The following is a 17,853-nucleotide window of genomic DNA, read 5'->3' as shown; positions in this document are numbered from 1 at the left end:
CCAGACCTTCCTTTTGGTATACAGAATGCGGCAGCGTCCTTCTAGCTAGAACTAGAGCACCTCATCAGTCGCAAGGCACTATGATGCATCATCCTCTCTAGCATAGTAGGGACTGATGTCTCCTTGCTCCACGCCTTCCTCAAGTTCCTCTCAGAGAACGGACAGGAGTACAACTCCAATGACAACAACTACGATGCCCTGCAGCGCATGTACTACCACTTCAATGGCGATGATCTTGCTGAGGAAGCACCTAGGCTCACACCGCCAGACTAGAGTCCCCATAGCCACATGGCCTACCTTCAGGAGAAGGGGGACCGCTTGCGCGCTCGGTAGGTGGGCCTAGAATCCACTGAGGCAGAGCTTGAGCACCAAAGGTAGGACTTTGCATGGCAACAAGCCCCACACCCTCTCAATAATGATGACACCCACCTCATCCCAGTGACACTAGGACAGGTGGAACAATGACTGGAAGCGCCTCAGGGAGGAGATGGTCATCGTGGCCGACCACGCCGCCATACCTCAGCCCCACGGGTGTGCTGCATGCTCGAAACACTTTGAGAAGGCACTCGAGTCCCCCTGCCTATTCAATGGGGGAAAGCGAATCATCTTCTCAAGGACTACGCCACCATTAAGGGCTACATCCATAGAACCATCGGCCAATAGGGCAAGGCCTAGAAGCCTACATTAAAGGCCAGCGACCCGATGGACGACGCCTAGGAGGAAGACAATGAGTTCCCCGAGGCCGAGTGCTACCTCATGATCTTTGGGGGCTCCTAGGCATATGAATCCCACCGATAGCACCGCATCACCGAGTACAAGGTGAATGATGTCCACACCATCACCGCCTCGACGTGGCTCCGATGGTCCTAGATGGCCATCACCTTCGACCAACAAGACCATCCCGATTGACTCCCTCATCTGGGGCGCTACCCGCTCGTGGTCAGCCCGATCATGGGCACCACATGCCTCACCAAGGTGCTAATGGATAGGGGTAGTGGCCTCAACATACTCTACGCCAGCACCCTCGACAAGATGAGCATCCCTCAAAGCAGCCTGTGCCCTAGCAAGGTGCCATTCTATGGGATTGTACTGGGGAAGGAAGCCATGCCCCTTGGGCACATCTGGCTCAACGACACCTTTGGCCAGCCAAACAACTTCCTCGAGGAGCCACTCACCTTCAAGGTCATTGACTTCCCCGATTTCTACCATGCCCTCCTCAATCAACCATGCTTCACCAAGTTTATGATCGTCCCCAATTACACCTACCTCAAGCTCAAGATGCCTGGCCCGAAGGGGGTCATCACCGTTGAGGGCAGCTTTGAGCAAGCCTACTGTTGCTAGCAAGACTGTGTTGTCCAAGCAACCTCGCTCATTGCCCCCCGTGCTCCCGATGGCCCTGGCCACAACACAGGAAGGGCGCTGGTGGAGGAAGCGACCAAGATGGCGGTGGTGCTCGATCAACCGAGCATCGGCAAGGCGGTCAAGACCTCTGGCGGCAGCGGTGGCTAGATTGGCCCCTCCATCCAGGCGCTCGGCTCCCTAGAAGGGGCTGACATGATCGAGGTGAGTTTTGACCTTTCACCATGAGGGAAGGCCATCACCGAGCCATCCGCCCAGAAGTAACGCCTCCCAAGCCAAGGCCCGCCTGCCAACCTCCCTCGCCGACCTAGATAGCAACACAGAAGGCAATTGTTTCAACCATAACTTGAGTTATAGGCATCAAACAAAGGTGATCCTAGACTTTCTAGAAATCTTAGGAAATTGTCTACAACTTTGTTATTTACACCTAGAGCAGATTCAAAGATTAACAAGGTTCAAAAACACTAACAAGTAGATCTACACAAACTAGGATAGAAAACTAACATGAACTTCAAAAATGTATATCTGTAGTTCTAGACATTCAGCAAACAACATTCTTAACTTTATGGAAATATTATTAAGTTATCTATAACTTTCTTATTATCATTTTAAGATGATTCTATAGCTAACAAGGTTAAACAACCCAATGAAGACATCTCTCTCCAGATTTGGACAGAACCTACCATTCCACTTTGAACAGCTATAACCAGAGTTCTAGGCCAGCAAAAGTGGTTCTCTTAGACATTTTGGAAATATTAACAAAATAACTACAACTCTTCTATTATCACCAATACAATATTCCATGTTTAAATAAGCCAAACAACATAATCATTCAGATCTGTTTAGAGGACATACAAAACCTAACAGCAAACTTCTCAAATCTATAACTCCTAAACCATCAGGCCTCAAATCATAAACTTTTAGGACAAGAAAGATAAGGACATTATCTACAACTTTGGTATTCAACATATCTACATAAAACATCATTTCGGTCATGAAATCATCACCACACTGCTAACTACTCTAGCAGCCACAACAACAGAGATACAACTATATGCATTTATCATTTATGTTGTTAACAACTAATATTTTGTTGCTATATATGCAGCACCTAATCATAACCAAGCAATCACATTACTTAGAACCAATTATTAAAAGTATTATGTGGCATAAACACATGCATCTATTAACAAACTTTCATCCTCTACTTATATAATGCAACATATATATTATTTTTAGTGCTATACAAGAACAACTAGTTTGGGGCTGAGACTTTTATGAGTGATAGATGTTATCCAAACATGGCTACTACACAAATTTCATATGCTCAGGTTTTATAATTTAATTACTCTAAAAAAGACTAATCTTAATTATCAATGGACATGTAAGAACAAGATAAATATGAAACTCAATATTTTCTGCAAACGCATGGCCATATTATATGTTATTATGGTAGCACAACATCATACAAAAGCTAGTGGTACCATATTTTCCATTTTTACACCTTCATAATAATTATAGATCATTTAAAATCATTTATCAAGCACTAAGCAAGTTAAATCAATAACTCAACCATACTGCATCCACAACAACAACAACAACAAAGCCTTTAAGTCTTAATCAAGTTGGGGTAGGCTAGAGTTGAAACCCAGCAGAAGCAATCAAGGTTTAGGCACGTGAATAGCTGTCTTCTAAGCACTCCTATCTAAGGCTAAGTCTTTGGGTATATTCCATCCTTTCAAGTCTCCTTTTATTGCCTCTACCCAAGTCAACTTCGGTCTTCCTCTGCCTCTCTTCATGTTACTATCCTGGCCTAGGATTCCACTATGCACCGGTGCCTCTGGAGGCCTCCGTTGGACATATCCAAACCATCTCAACCGGTGTTGGACAAGCTTCTCTTCAATTGGTGCTACCCCTAATCTATCACGTATATCATCGTTCCGAACTCGATCCCTTCTCGTATGACCGCAAATCCAACGCAACATACGCATTTCCGCGACACTTATCTGTTGAACATGTCGTCTTTTGGTAGGCCAACATTCTGCACCATACAACATAGCAGGTCTAATCGCCATCCTATAAAACTTGCCTTTTAGCTTCTGTGGTACCCTTTTGTCACATAGGACACCAGATGCATGTCGCCACTTCATCCATCCTGCTTTGATTATATGGCTAACATCTTCATCAATATCCCCGTCTCTTGTAGCATTGATCCTAAATATTGAAAGGTATCCTTCCTAGGCACTACTTGACCTTCCAAACTAATATCTTCCTCCTCCCGAATAGTAGTGCCAAAGTCACATCTCATATACTCAGTTTTAGTTCTACTGAGTCTAAAACCTTTGGACTCCAAAGTCTCCCACCATAACTCTAGTTTCTGATTCACTCCTGTTCGACTTTCATCAACTAGCACTACATCATCCACGAAAAGCATACACTAAGGGATGTCCCCTTGTATGTCCCTTGTGACCTCATCCATTACTAAGGCAAACAAATAAGGGCTCAAAGCTGACCCTTGATGTAGTCCTATCCTAATCGGGAAGTCATCCGTGTCTCCATCACTTGTTTGAACTCTAGTCACAACATTGTTGTACATGTCCTTAATGAGCCCAACATACTTCGTTGGGACTTTATGTTTGTCCAAAGCCCACCACATAACATTCCTTGGTATTTTATCATAAGCCTTCTCCAAGTCAATAAAAACCATGTGTATGTCCTTCTTCTCCCTATACCGCTCCATAACTTGTCTTATTAAGAAAATGGCTTCCATGGTTGACCTTCCGGGCATGAAACCAAATTGGTTCATAGAGACCCACGTTATTGCTCTCAAGCGATGCTCGATAACTCTCTCCCATAGCTTCATAGTATGACTCATCAACTTAATTCCCCGGTAATTAGTACAACTTTGAATATCCCCTTTATTCTTGTAGATCGGTACCAATATACTTCTCCTCCACTCATCAACCATATTGCATCCAATGAGCATAAAATTTTTACCATAGCACAAGTTAACCAACCATAAAAAATTCACATCATTTAGAGCACCACAACTATAGATATCAATTTAGACATAGAAAACCCTAATTAACATAGATGAAATCTTATAGCAAAAACTTTCTACTAAAGCATATCATATTTTGACTCTGCTGCATAGATCTATTCACAAGGATTCCAAAACATCTTCATTTGCTATTTTATGATTTTTCTTTGATTTACTATAATTTTCTAGAGTTTTAGCCGATTAAATGCAATAAAGGAAAAGAGAAAAAGAAAAACACATTTGCATCAGGAACCCTGTAGATCTCACAAATCATCTAAGCCCACAAATGTAAACCCTTTGTCTCTAGGCATTTGTCATCAGGAGGAGAGAAGAGTTTCTATTTCCATTTTCACCCTTCTTCTTTCTCTCGACACAAAGCAGAGCAGAGCCGGTCGGGGAGGCCTAAATCTGGCGAGGTGACCACTGACAGTAGAGGGTAAGTGGCAGCGTAGCTTCCCTATGACTAGGCGCACTTGCCAAGGGGCACAGCCCGGCCAGCAGTGGTCTGTAGGTTGTCGGCCACGGAGGCAGATGGCCCGTAGCGGTAGCGGCTTCGACATCCCAAGTTGTAGGCGGCTGCACGACCGAGAAGGCGACGTAGGGGAGGCAGCGTGGAGCGGGGAGGTTGAGGATGAGGCTGGCTGGGATGGAGGACGCTCGGAGGATGAGCAAGGTCGGTGGCCATGGTGCTCCACTCCTCGGGCATGGCGAATAGAGAGAGCGAGAGGGAGGAAGGGACAACAGAATGGAGAGCAGGGAGGCGAGAGCTCGGGTTTTTCCCATCTCCATGCGGCGCGAGCGTTGGTGAGGTGGCAAGCATGTAGGAGAGCACGCGAGGCACGCAACATCCAGCAACTATGCACTGTCGGCCATGACCGGCTCCCTGCTGATCCAGAAAGCCAAGTGAATGACTGAAACTACCAACTTTCCCATCCTCTATCTCCCTATCTGGTTCTCCATTGATTTTGGCTCAAGAGACAAAAATGTAGATCTTCACAAGGTGAACAAGATTTCTTTAAGGATCCTGAGCTAACTCGGCCTAGATTGGAAGATATGGAGCTCCAAAGGAGGGTACCCAAAACTGCATCCTGAGTCCCAGTTTCAAGCCGACTGAAAATGCGTTCTCCTTCCCCTTCTAACTCCTAAACCATGGAGTCTTAGCTTAAGGCAATGTGATAAACTTTGTAGGGCTACATGACTACTACAAGTTTGCTTAAAAGAGTTTGGTCTAACTCGGATTTGTTTGAGAGAACCAGCGCTCCAAAGAGGGGTACATGAAACTGAATCCCAGACAGAACATTCCGGTATCGACAAGGAAGTTTAGTGCATCTAGCTATTTTGGGAGCTAATTCTGAAGGTCCAAACTTGATGAAACTTATTTTGTTGTCATCTCCATAGATAGTACTTCAACTCATATTAAGGAATCCAATTGAGCTGCCATATGAATTTGGAAGATAAAATGTCGCAAACTTGGCACAATCCTACTGTCAATTGAGGACTTAGAAATATTTTGGGCTGACAAAACAACAGCAGATTCAAAATTGGAGCCTCTATTTTACCTACTTCCATGTTGATTTAGGTCTGGGTCCAAAAACAAAGTTTGCTACGCATAACTTAAACTTCAACTTTTGTTAAAGGTCAAACTTTACCACGGGTACAAAAACTATTATTTTACCTTGGTCAAAGCAGTATCACGATAAATCCTAAATTATTGTTTTAGACCAATTGAGGTATTTTCTTGGCACTTGATCAACATGAATCCTTCATGACTTTTGTTGTAGAACCAATTTGGAGTTGTTTGAGCAAGGTTGCAAGGTTTGGTTGACCTCACATATTATCGTTCACTTAACAAAATGATTCAAGCAAGGATATAATTCATCATTCTATGTGACTTCTTGCTTCCAAACTTCATGAAACTTTTCCAAGTTCACAATGGATGCATGTTGATGTAATGTACAAGAAATAAGCATGTTTAACATTACTCATGCATAATCTTAACAAGGGTCCACATGTAAGCAAAGGTGTGTTGTCCAAGTTTAAGTTGGGACTCAATTTCATATATTTGACCTTAGCACTTCCATCACCACTTTCAAGATTATGAACTAGAGATCATGATTGCTTCTTGACATAACCTACTTAAGTCCAAATTCACTGTTTAACTCATGACTAACACCTAGATTGTTATAGGTCTCTCAGAAGGGGCATCGCCGAGGGTTTAGGGCCAGCCCATTGGGCTTCAAGGTCGCCCGTTTTGACAAATGATGTCCGAGTACTGACTTGAGCCGCTCATGGTGACCCAACGAGAGAGGTAGCGGGCCCCAGAGTACCAACAAACGGGCTCAGGAACTATACAAGTGGCTCGGTCCAAAAGCCAAGGATCTCCTCTCTAGGACAAGACCAGGGCATGGAACGACCGTAAACCCAGGGTTCTCATGGACTTACCCACAAGTAGCATGGGCATGGCAATGTTGGCCAACGAGGCCATTGTCGTAACAGCCCAGCCCAACAAGGGATCAAGTCTCTAAGCATGACTCAAGAGCAAAATGGGATTACACATGAAAGTAATTTCATTTCATTCATTGGGAACGACCCAATTATAATATACGGCGGCAAAAACCTCAACAGGATGTAGAGTACCAGTGCCGTGGCTGGGCACCAGGGAAAGCCCACCGGTGACTGGCCATGCAAGTGACCCTACCTCCCCTAAAGGTTGGTCTTCATTGAGACTAAAGGGGATGGTCAGGGCCCTAAGCCTAGAAGCTCAGCTGGTTGCTCGTGAGAGGGGTAGAGTGCACTGAGAAGAGACAGAGATCTCTGAGCCATTGCTTGGAGATTGGCACCATCCACAGTAGCCCAAGCCTTCTGGAGAGCACCATGCCCGGCCTGACCATAGGACCAGAACGCCAAAGCAAGAAGCCTAGGCATTCCCAAGCCCTATAGGTGGCTAGGGACCTACAAGTGTCCGCGCGGCGCCACCTCACCCTCGATGACACCGGCTCTGGTGACAAAGCTACGGAGGCGATGTATGACCATGGGCCTAGCAACCTGCTACCCCGCATTGACATGGGTTCAACGTTGCACCAACAGTGAGCCACCAAATCATGGGCCTGGCCACCTTGGCCTGTGCCCCATTGTTCGCTAGAGTCCTTCCACCCTCGAAGAAGCAGTTGCCCGATGGACAACACCAAGCTCACTCGGAAGGAAGCATCACACTTCATCACCGCCACCATCACCATCGAAGAAGATGGATCTAAGGAAGAAAAAGAGAGGGGGCTAGAGGAAAGGATTGAAGATGCCGCGTCCCTAGGGGGCCTCCCTTTATAGCCAAAGGTGGTGCACTGTGAGCGACTTCGGGCCCTCCGATCAACCATCAGTGGCTACAAAGGACCCAAAGGAATGGCTAGGCATCCCTTTAATCCTTGCAGCATGCCTCCAGGCGGTTACATGATGATAGCCATGCTGTAAAGGTAGAGTCAGGGAACCACTAGCAATGAGTCAAGTCCCCGCTCCACTTTCCCCATGTGTGTTGCCCACTCCGCACATGCCTCCTCATGGGTCTTAGGGGGATCCACCTCCCCCTAGGCCCACCGTCTATCATCGATGACTCAGATCCACAGGCACCAAGTGCCGTGGCTCCTCCTCCTCCACCAGATCTGCTCCACATGGCCCCGACGACCCATCTCCTAGATGAGACAGGATGGCGCAGGGGCAGGCTCACATCATAACTCCTCCACTAGGCATGACGGTCCAGACGCCATCAAATGTCTACACAAGGCATCAGCAAACGGGATGCGCTAGAAGCCGCCCTGTTCGCTGGTAAGAAGGCTCCATAATGGCCTCGGGGGCTACACCAGCTCCACAGATGGAGCAGCCCGACCCCTCGATCAATGGGCACTCAGGTGACGCATCCCCCAAAAACCAACTCCTAGGAGTTGGGTCAGGAGCCGCTGAGTAGTGAGCCCAATGAGGGCCTTCGTTCGAGCCTCAGCACGCTCCGACTACCCCAATCTATGGCTGTAGAGGGTCGGCCCCAGAAGACCAACTTGAGAGGATCAGGACCTATTATTATAGCCCTCAGAAGGGAGTGGAGCTCTGGATGATCAGATGGCTTTAAGCCAGAGCCTAGCGCTCTTGATCACTCGGCCCATAGTAGGCTATAGTCAGAAAGGAGGGCGCCCTAGGCCTATAGTTGGTGACTCCTAGATGAGTCCACCAAGCTCTCACTCAAGTCAAAGACCCAAGCAACATGGACTCATGAAGGGATCAGCATCATCTTCGATCAGCCTCAACAACTGAGCACCATCCATCACACTGTAGAAGAAGGCCCCAAGTAGGGCACAACACTCTCGCTAGTGGAAGCCATCCCCGCCAAGGAGGGTTTGGTCACTAGAAGATCGAATTTAGCCCTCCATCGCCATCACACTAGGTGAGGCCACAAAGGGCTTGGGGGCTCCTGACCTACGGCACGGTCGAGCTCGATCCATGGCTCCTGCCCGACTAACGATGCCAGCCAAGGCCCGAGCACAAGAAGACAAGCCCTAGACTACCAATGCTCGGGGACTCCCTAGCATCGCTCCCTAGGCTTGCCCCTGCCAATAGCTCCTCTGACAGGGTCATGTTCAGGGTGTGACACAAGAAGACAAAGCTTCCCATGGCCTTCAGGGGCTCAAGGGCTTCTAGGCCCACGCGTCAGCCCCTAGAGCCGACCTCTTTCACCATCAAGAAGACTCTAGAAGGTTTCACATAGGGAGGCTGGTCCAAGCCGACATCATCTGACACATAGAGTGTTAGAACAGAGCAGCCAGGCGACGCCTAAGCTTCTTCAGCTCCAAGAAACCTCGGTGGTCCATGGTGCACCGCTGCAAGCCCCTCCTAGACTCTAACACACATAGACCATAGACTAGAACCCCTAAACCACCTTGTACCTGACCTATCACATTATATAAGGGATAAGGTCAGACCTAGAGTTGGGAGGATCCCTATTCGATCACTAGATGCTCCATTCCATTCCATCTGCCTCTACTCTGCTCTGAGAGCAAGGTAACCTAGAGAGGGGCACCAAGAGCCCCTCCTCCACCGCATCCCATCATCTTCTTCCTCTCCGACAAGGGGGAGACTCCACCAGTGGTGAGGCATTCTTAGGATTAGCACCGAGCTAACTCCCCTACCAAATCTTCTTCCTTTACACTCTGTTGTAACCCCCCAGATTTTGGGTGCTCTTGAGTATAAGGATCATCAGCTGCTAGACGTAGGGACCGAATTGGTCCAAACCAAGATAACTGTTGTGTCTTCTCTGTATGATTCTTGTATTCCTGAGTCCACCCGAGCCACCAGAGACCCCATACTCTAACACCGACTCGAACAACATGATTGTCGTGGTTTTGACCCCGCGACAGCGCCCTCCATCATAAGCGAAGGTCCAAAATCCCATGACTTTGCCATAAAAATCTTCTTCTTCTTTTGAGAAATAGGAACTAGATCCCCAATAGAAGCTTCAATATTCTCAAGATCTTCTTGAGCCTCTGTAGACGCAAACATGCACTCCTCAAACCTCTTCGACCAGCCGGTGGCCCTCACACCAACTAAGCAGGAATAAGGACCGCTAAAAAAGGCTAGTGGAGGTCTGAACTAGAAGGCAAAGCCACCTCTGAAGGCTAGAGAAAAGCAAAGAAGCAACAGTGGCGAAGGACAACATAGGGCAGGACTGCAAAGTAAGAGAGCAATGCGGTGAGGAAGAGCAGGAAAGAGAGGAAAGCAATAGCTGGTTATGAGGGGAGGGGACGATCCTTCCACCAACCCCTTTTATATAGGCCGTGAGCGGACGTCTCAGCTTCCAAACACCAAAGGTCATGATTGTTCATGGACACATCGGTTCCAGAGCCACTGCAATGAATAAAAGACTGACATGTCACACCCACAACGGTCCAATAGGAGCGACCCAGGGGGAAAGGGAGGAAGCCTCTGCAACTCATCATTAAGCAAAAATTTTGAAGTTCATGGCCCACTCGCATCGAATCACGCCCTCAAGGGGGGAACTGTTGGGGCATGGACACAAGAGTAGCGGAGGCCTATACAAATTAACGTTAGTTATTCACATGTGTGATGACATGCAGGGCTGCCAAGCGGAGCCTTCACCTTCGGTCGACGCCAAGGCGAAGGCCCAAGCATAGGGGTACCAAGAGGAGCCTTCGCCTCTGATCAATGGCAAAGCGAAGGCCCAAGCACAGCTGTGAAGATATCTGGAGGAGATTCAAGGTGAAGGCCACAGGGCGAAGGCAGAGGCTCAGGTGACTCGGGCGAAGGCCATGCGATCCCAACCATAGACAAGAGAACTATCGTAGAGCCACAACCTAGAGCTAGAGATGGGCCTCCCATGGGCATGCGGCTAAGGCCCAAGAAGCAAAGATGGTGCTAGAGGAAAAGACCTGAAATGCCCTTAGAGACTAATACTAGGTTAGGGATATTCCAGGAATGTACCTTAGCTATCATAGGGCAAAGATGTATAATAGGATGGTAGCAAACAGTGCCTTATAAAAAGGGGAGCCAGATCCTATGTGGGAGAGGTAGGTGAATACATTTATGAAACCCTAATTGAGTCTAGGTCCACTTTCTCTCTAACCTTCGCCCGGGGCCTCCGTCCAGGCAAAGACTCCTATCGCTACACTTTGTTGGGAACCATTTTCCCAACAACTTATAGGGTATTTTATTTCACTGGTCATAGGTGTCTAGAGAAGTTTATGACCAGGTTTAGGATAGATGGCCGTACTATCAGGGGGGCAAACTTGTTTGCATATCAGTCATCTAGTGCCACTCGAGTGCTCTAACTTTGCATCGTTACTAGGATCAAATGGCGTGGTGATTTGAGCGACTAATCCTTTGAAAAATATTTGTGAAATGCTAACACACTTGCACATAGTGGTGTACACTTGGTGGTGTTAGCACATTTGCAAAGGAGAAGAAGTTGGAGAAGTTTTGGAGAAACTTGAGTTAAAAAAGAGAAACGATGGTTCTTAAATTGGAATTATGTGTTTATCCATTGTGCTTTGGATCAGATATGCATGTGGGATGTGTAGCCCTCTGCATAAGCTTTGCAAAATATCCATGATCATCGAAATTGGACTTTGGAGTTAAGAGTTATAGTCGTTCTAGCGATGAACCTCAGTGACAGGACGCTGCGACCACACACGAGTCCGATCAGTACCTGCGAGTCCGGTCACAGAGTCTGGTGAGTATTCCTGTGAGGGTTGATTAGTGGCTGTGACTGGACGCTGGCTCTAGGGCGCAACCGGACACGCTTGTGCCATAGTTTTGAGCCTAAAAATGCAAAAGGCAAAGCAACCGGACACTGTGGCGAGTCCGTTCAGTGTTGACCGAACGTGCCCGGTCGATGAAAAACCTCTCTGGTACCTCTCTGTTCACGACCGGACGCTGGGTGATGGCGAGTCCGGTTGATCGACCGGACATGGATTTTGTTTGCGCACGTTGGGAGCCTTTGGCGCCCAACGGTAACATTCAAACGGCTAGTACACGTAGCGTGCGTAGCATGACCGGACTCTGGACCAGACACGTCCGGTCACTACAGCAACAAGTCCAGTCAGTGCATAGAAATCAGGATGAAGGGGGTAACGGCTATTTTAGCCCTTGGGGCTATAAAAGGAGATGGTGGCCGGCCATTTGAGAGGTTGAGCACCTTGGGGATGTGTTTCCCTTGTGTGTGCTTGGTTTGAGAGCCCTCTAATTCACTTGTGCTTGCAAGAGTGCGAATCGATTACAGGTGAGTGATTCTAGTGCGATTGCATTATGAGATTGTATCGAGTGACACTAGGTGTTCGAGTAGCAAGTCAGTGGTGCTTGTTACTCTTGGAGGTTACCACCTCCTATACGGCTTAGTGGTATGATCTCTGTCGAAGCACGCAAGGAAGCTTCTGCGGTGCTCCGGAGAAGATTGTGAGGGGTGTTGTGCTTGCCCCGTGGGAGCCACGAAGAACAACTCTAGTAGAGCGAGACGTGAAGGACGACAAGTGGTACGTCTAGGTCAAGTGCTAGAGCTTGTGATAAGCACTTCATGTGGGAGAGTGTGACTTACGGGTCACCACTAGCTAGATGACCGACGACAATCTTGGAGCTTGTCTCAACGGGGACTAGCTTGGTGGCAACCAAGTAAACCTCGGAATAAAAATCATCGTGTTAACCTTGTTCACCCTGTTGGTTTGTAATTCCCCAACACAAGATTGTGTGTGTGTGTGTGTGTGTGTGTGTGTGTGTGTATATATATATATATATATATATATATATATATATATATATATATATATATATATATATATATTGTGCTTGTGTGGTTGCTCTTGTAATTAGTTAGCTTGTGTAGCTTGCTAGTTACCTTCTTGCTTGTGTAGCATAGAAGTAGCTCTCTTACGTGACTAATTGGTTTGAGTAGCCTTATTAGTCACATTGCTTAGTTTGTGTAGCTAAGTAATTTAAACTCTCTAATTTGGTTTGAGTAGCCTTGTATTAAGCATTGCTAGTGAGTTTAGGCTCTGTGCTTTTGCATACTAGTTAGTGTAGGAGCTTTCTCCGTGTTTAAAGTAATAGTTGTATAGGTTTGTGTGACCTTACTTCTATAATTGGTTAGGTGAATTCTAGGTAGTCCGACACTTTTGTTGTCTAATTATGATCTTTATAAGGTGCTTGTGAACTTAGATAGAGGGGTGTAGTCTTGGCTAGATCGATAGATTTAATTCCGTATTTATTTCGGTTAGCTGACGTAATTAATTTTAGAAAGAACTATTCACCCCTAGTCCGTCCTCTCAACCATCGTTAATATTAAGGTCTGCCTCACAAAATCAATTTTTAATAGTGTACATTCGCTTTTTAGGACGGACGGAATGTGTTTATTAGGCTCAATGCTTGCCACGAATTTTACAGTAGGCATGCATCCAAGCCACTGAGCCATCGGACGTGCCTACAAGCGCTCCGCGGAAATACCACACTCAACCCCAAAACCTGCTACACATACAGCCCTCTATTTCAGAGAAGGTCTAATGCCCTGTTGAAGGGTCGAGATGGCGACTAGAGGGGAGGTGAATAGTTTTTTTCTAAAACTTAATTACGTCGGCTAACCGATACAAATGCGGAATTAAAACTATCGGTCTAGCCAAGACTATACCCCACTATATATGTTCACTAGCACCTTGCAAAGATAACAATTATGCAACAAAGGTGCCGGGCTAGCTAGAGCTCTCCTAAACAATTTTAGGAGCAAGGTTACACAAACCTAGGCCACTAGTACTTTAAGCGACAAGGGAGCTCCTACACATGCTAGTAAGCAAAAGCACAAAGCTAACGATGCTCACTAGCAATGCTCAATAACAAGACAACCAATGCCTAATTAGAGAGCGCAAATACTTAGCTACACAAACTAAGCAATGTGACTAACAAGGTTACTAAAACCAAATTAGCCACGCAAGGGAGCTACTTCTATGCTATACAAGCAAGAAGGTAATTAGCAAGCTACACAAGCTATCTAATTACAAGAGCAACTACACAAGCTTAATATGTTAAAAGTAATTGCAAGCTTGTGTAACGGGGATGCAAACCAACGGGAAGAATAAGGTTGACACGATGATTTTTCTCCCAAGGTTCACGTGTTTGCCAACACGCTAGTCTCCGTTGTGTCGACCGCTCACTTGGTGGTTCGGCGGCTAATTAGCATCACCCGCTAAGCCCGCACGTCGGGCGCCGCAAGAACCTACCCCTTGAGTGAGGGTAGCTCAATGACACGCTTTACTAGAGTTGCTCTTCGCGACTCCCGCGGAGCGAGCACAATGCCCCTCACAAGCACTTCTCCGGAGCGCCGCACAAGCTTCTTGCGCGCTTCGACGGAGACCACCACCAAGCCGTCTAGGAGGTGGCAACCTCCAAGAGTAACAAGCACCACCGGCTTGCAACTCGATCACCTAGTGCCACTCGATGCAACCTCACGATGCAATCGCACTAGAATCGCTCACTCACACAATCGAATGATCACTATCAAGTATATGTGTGATGGAGGGCTCCCAAGCACTCACAAGCATGGACACTAAGTCCCTTGAGGTGCTCCTCACCAGCCATGGCCGAGGGCCACTTCTATTTATAGCCCCAAGGGCTAAACTAGCCGTTACCCCTTCACTGGGCAACGGTCGGGCCGACCGGACGCTCCGGTCGTGTTGACCGGACGCTGGACCTCAGCGTCCGGTCGCCCACAGACGACCACGTGTCCCGATTCCAACGGTCACTTGACCTGACCGGACGCTCCAGCTTCAACTGACCGGACGCTGGACCCTCAGCGTCCGGTCGTTTCCAGTAAGCTCCCGAGCATGACCGGACGCGTCCGGTCGAACGCGATCGGACGCAGCCAGCGTCCGGTCACACTCCAGCTTCTGCGTCACCATACGTTAGCCTGACCGGACGCAGCCTGCTAGCGTCCGGTGCATGCAGATCCAGCGTCCGGTCAGTTGACCGACGCCGGCATCTTCGCGACCAACTCGTTTTCACTTCTAACTTCTTCACCCTTGCTCCAATAAGCTAACCACCAAGAATTTGCATCTGGCGCAATAGAAAATAGGCATTCCATTTTCCCGAAAGTGCCAAATCCCGCCTCGCAAGCTCGGCGGGAGGGAGAGAGGGACCCAAACCCATCTCACCCCTGCAAACACCACCTCCTTTGTAAATGTGCCAACACCACCAAGTGTACACCACCATGTGTATGTGTGTTAGCATTTTCACAATCATTTCCCAAAGGATGTTAGCCACTCAACTTGCCACGCCACTCGATCCTAGCGACAATGCAAAGTTAGATCACTCGAGTGGCACTAGATGACCGATATGCAAACAAGTTTGCCCCTCTTGATAGTACGGCCATCTATCCTAAACCCGGTCATAAACTTCTCTACACACCTATGACCGGTGAAATGAAATGCCCTAGGTTATACCTTTGCCTTGCGCATTCCATTCCATCTCCTTCAATATCGATGCAACACATGCACCAACACGATCAACAATGATATGATCCACTTCATATCATCACATGATCATATTGGTTCATCGATCTTGACTTCACTTGCTCTTCACCGTTGCCATCGTCCATCGGTGCCAAGTCTTGCTCAAGCTTCACCGCCACGCGGTCCATCACTCCAAAGCCTTCGACTTGCCCTTCACGCTTGCAACCGATCCATCAAGCCAAGTCTTGTCTTGATCTTCTCCACCTTGATCACATGACTCAATGTCATGTCTCATGTGCATTTAAGCTCCTTCATCATCACATGTGTGAGCTTTGCAACATCTTCAAACCATTTTCACCTTCATGGCATATGTTGCTCACACACATGTACTTGTGGACTAATCACCTGTGTATCTCACATAAACACAATTAGTCCACCTAAGTTGTCACTCAATTACCAAAACCAAACAAGGACCTTTCACCTGTCCAGTATTTGATAAAGTTTACTCTGTCTCGATCAGTTCGCATAATACATGACACAACTAACTTTTAGTGATTTCTGCTTTTCAACGGCTTTATCCTTAGAGTTTCAATAAAATATAATGAGGGTCTCTCCACACTCGAATTCTTTTTAAACGCCAGATCGGACTTGAACGGCTCTGATGGAATCCCAAGGCTATACTACTGTTCATCTTCTTTCTCTTCCCCACTGTCCCGCTACGGCGCGGTAGGGCTTGGCCGGAGCTCCATCTTCATAGCTGCGAAGCTCCAGCCAAGCCCTACCGCGCCGCAGCAGCCTCCCTCTTCCCCTCCCCTTGCCTCCCGCCACTGCTTTCTTCTCCAACTCCGGCAAATGGCCACAGTCCCCCGCCTCAACCAAGCCCGGTCGCCCATTGTAAAAACAGTGATTAGGTCTAAAATTTCACCATATATGCACCCTCCATGGAAAATGTTTATACACCCGCAAGCTAAGTGCACACCCCTCTAATTTGCTCTAGCTTCGCCACTGCGGTCGCCGCTACCACCGCCAGGCCCCTAAACCGCCTAGCCTGCCTGCCTCCCTCGGGCGACCCCTTCTATAGCCGTCAGAGTTGGAGAAGAAAGAGGAGGAGAGGCTCGCCAGAACCCTAGCCACCGCCGCCATCGTCTTCATCTCCGGTGGGCACAAATCCAGGAGGAGGAGGAGGCCGCCTAGCTCGTTGGCGCCGGCGCCGCCGGAACCCACCACCACCAGAGACAAATTGGACGGAGTTGGAGAAGAAGGGGGTGGGGCCAGCATTGGGCACCAGAGTTGGGGAAGAAGGGCGTAGGCGAGCGCGTGCGGGAGCAGGTGAGCGAAATCGATTGTTGGGGACGGCTAAAACACTCGGTTATTGTTTAGCATTCCTAAATATAATAAATGTTGACTGAATTTTCCTGTTCAGTGTCCAACAGTAAAAGAAAACACCGTTTCCATCTACACTTCCATCTACACGAGAGTGGAGGTACAGGGCAGGGAGGGCTGGCAGATGCGGCGGCAGTAGCGATCGGCTCCGAGCTCAAAGCTACAGGATAGTTCAGTTTAAGTCATAGTATTTGAACTCACACCATACGCACACACAGACTTACAACCTATATCTAGGTTCTGAAGAACACGGCTAAGAGATATGACAGTTATGGTCATCTATCCGAAGCATCTGATATGTCGAAAAATATTGGGGGAAAAACCGGACAGGAAACGTGAGTCGGCAAGGCTTAACTGACGACCAGCTGCTCCTCCACTGGAGCGAATACCGTCCGAGTCCGAGCTACGACGTGTTCCCCCAGGATAGAGTTGAGGAGCTACGGCTGCGTACATGCAAGTGGGCTGTGTGATTCGGGAAGAAAAACTTGCACCGCCTTCTCTCGCGGCCACGTGCGCATAACCTACGTGTAATCGTAGATAGGCGACGGCGGTCGGACGCACACGCAGGCCGGCGGGGACATGATTGGCCGCCCACTCCTTGCGGCGCCTCTTGTTCGTCCATGCCGGACAATTTTGCTGGCGCTCACTAGCCGCCGCAGGTCGCGAGTGCGAGTCAATCCAGCTCTGCTTGGCCTCCACTGTCTGGCCCGGCCGATTCGATTCATCGTGTCCGCGCGCTATACGTGGTTTACTGTATAGCTGATTAAGATGTTATTATGTTATTTATTCAGTAGCCATTCCACCTACGTGTGACAAGTACTATAGTCGCGCTATATGTTATTAAGATGTTGTTCGGTACGTGTGTATCGTCGGGAGATGGATCGAGCAGCATCTTTTGACTGTCCGAGGTTAATAAAGAGGCAGGCGGCCATGGCCCGTGGGAGATCTCCATTACAACCTCGGAGCTGGGCAATGCAATGCAACGTGGATTGACCCTGGAAAATACAGCAGCTAGCGGAGCGATATTTTTGTGTGGATGAGGTCTCTGTAATTAATTGACCGAGAGCTGCCTGACGGCCTGTAGCTCTC

At 47.9% G+C, this 17,853-nt stretch overlaps 1 protein-coding gene across 1 annotated transcript; it reads left to right on the top strand.

The window, feature by feature from the left end:
- Positions 1 to 951: 951 nt before the first annotated feature.
- On the top strand, positions 952 to 1,341 carry LOC136454638 (uncharacterized). The gene has a single exon (XM_066454998.1). The coding sequence runs from the start codon at positions 952 to 954 to the stop codon at positions 1,339 to 1,341; it is 390 nt and encodes a 129-aa protein (XP_066311095.1).
- Positions 1,342 to 17,853: the final 16,512 nt, after the last annotated feature.

Source organism: Miscanthus floridulus, chromosome 5 (genome assembly GCF_019320115.1).
Source record: "Miscanthus floridulus cultivar M001 chromosome 5, ASM1932011v1, whole genome shotgun sequence".
Taxonomy (NCBI): domain Eukaryota; kingdom Viridiplantae; phylum Streptophyta; class Magnoliopsida; order Poales; family Poaceae; genus Miscanthus; species Miscanthus floridulus.
Note: the sequence above shows the minus strand (reverse complement) of the source record. Positions and strands in the feature narration are given on the sequence as shown.

Bases quoted from the DNA above. Each gene is read 5' to 3' on its own strand.
- LOC136454638 (XM_066454998.1), top strand. From the start codon at position 952: ATGGGCACCACATGCCTCACCAAGGTGCTAATGGATAGGGGTAGTGGC.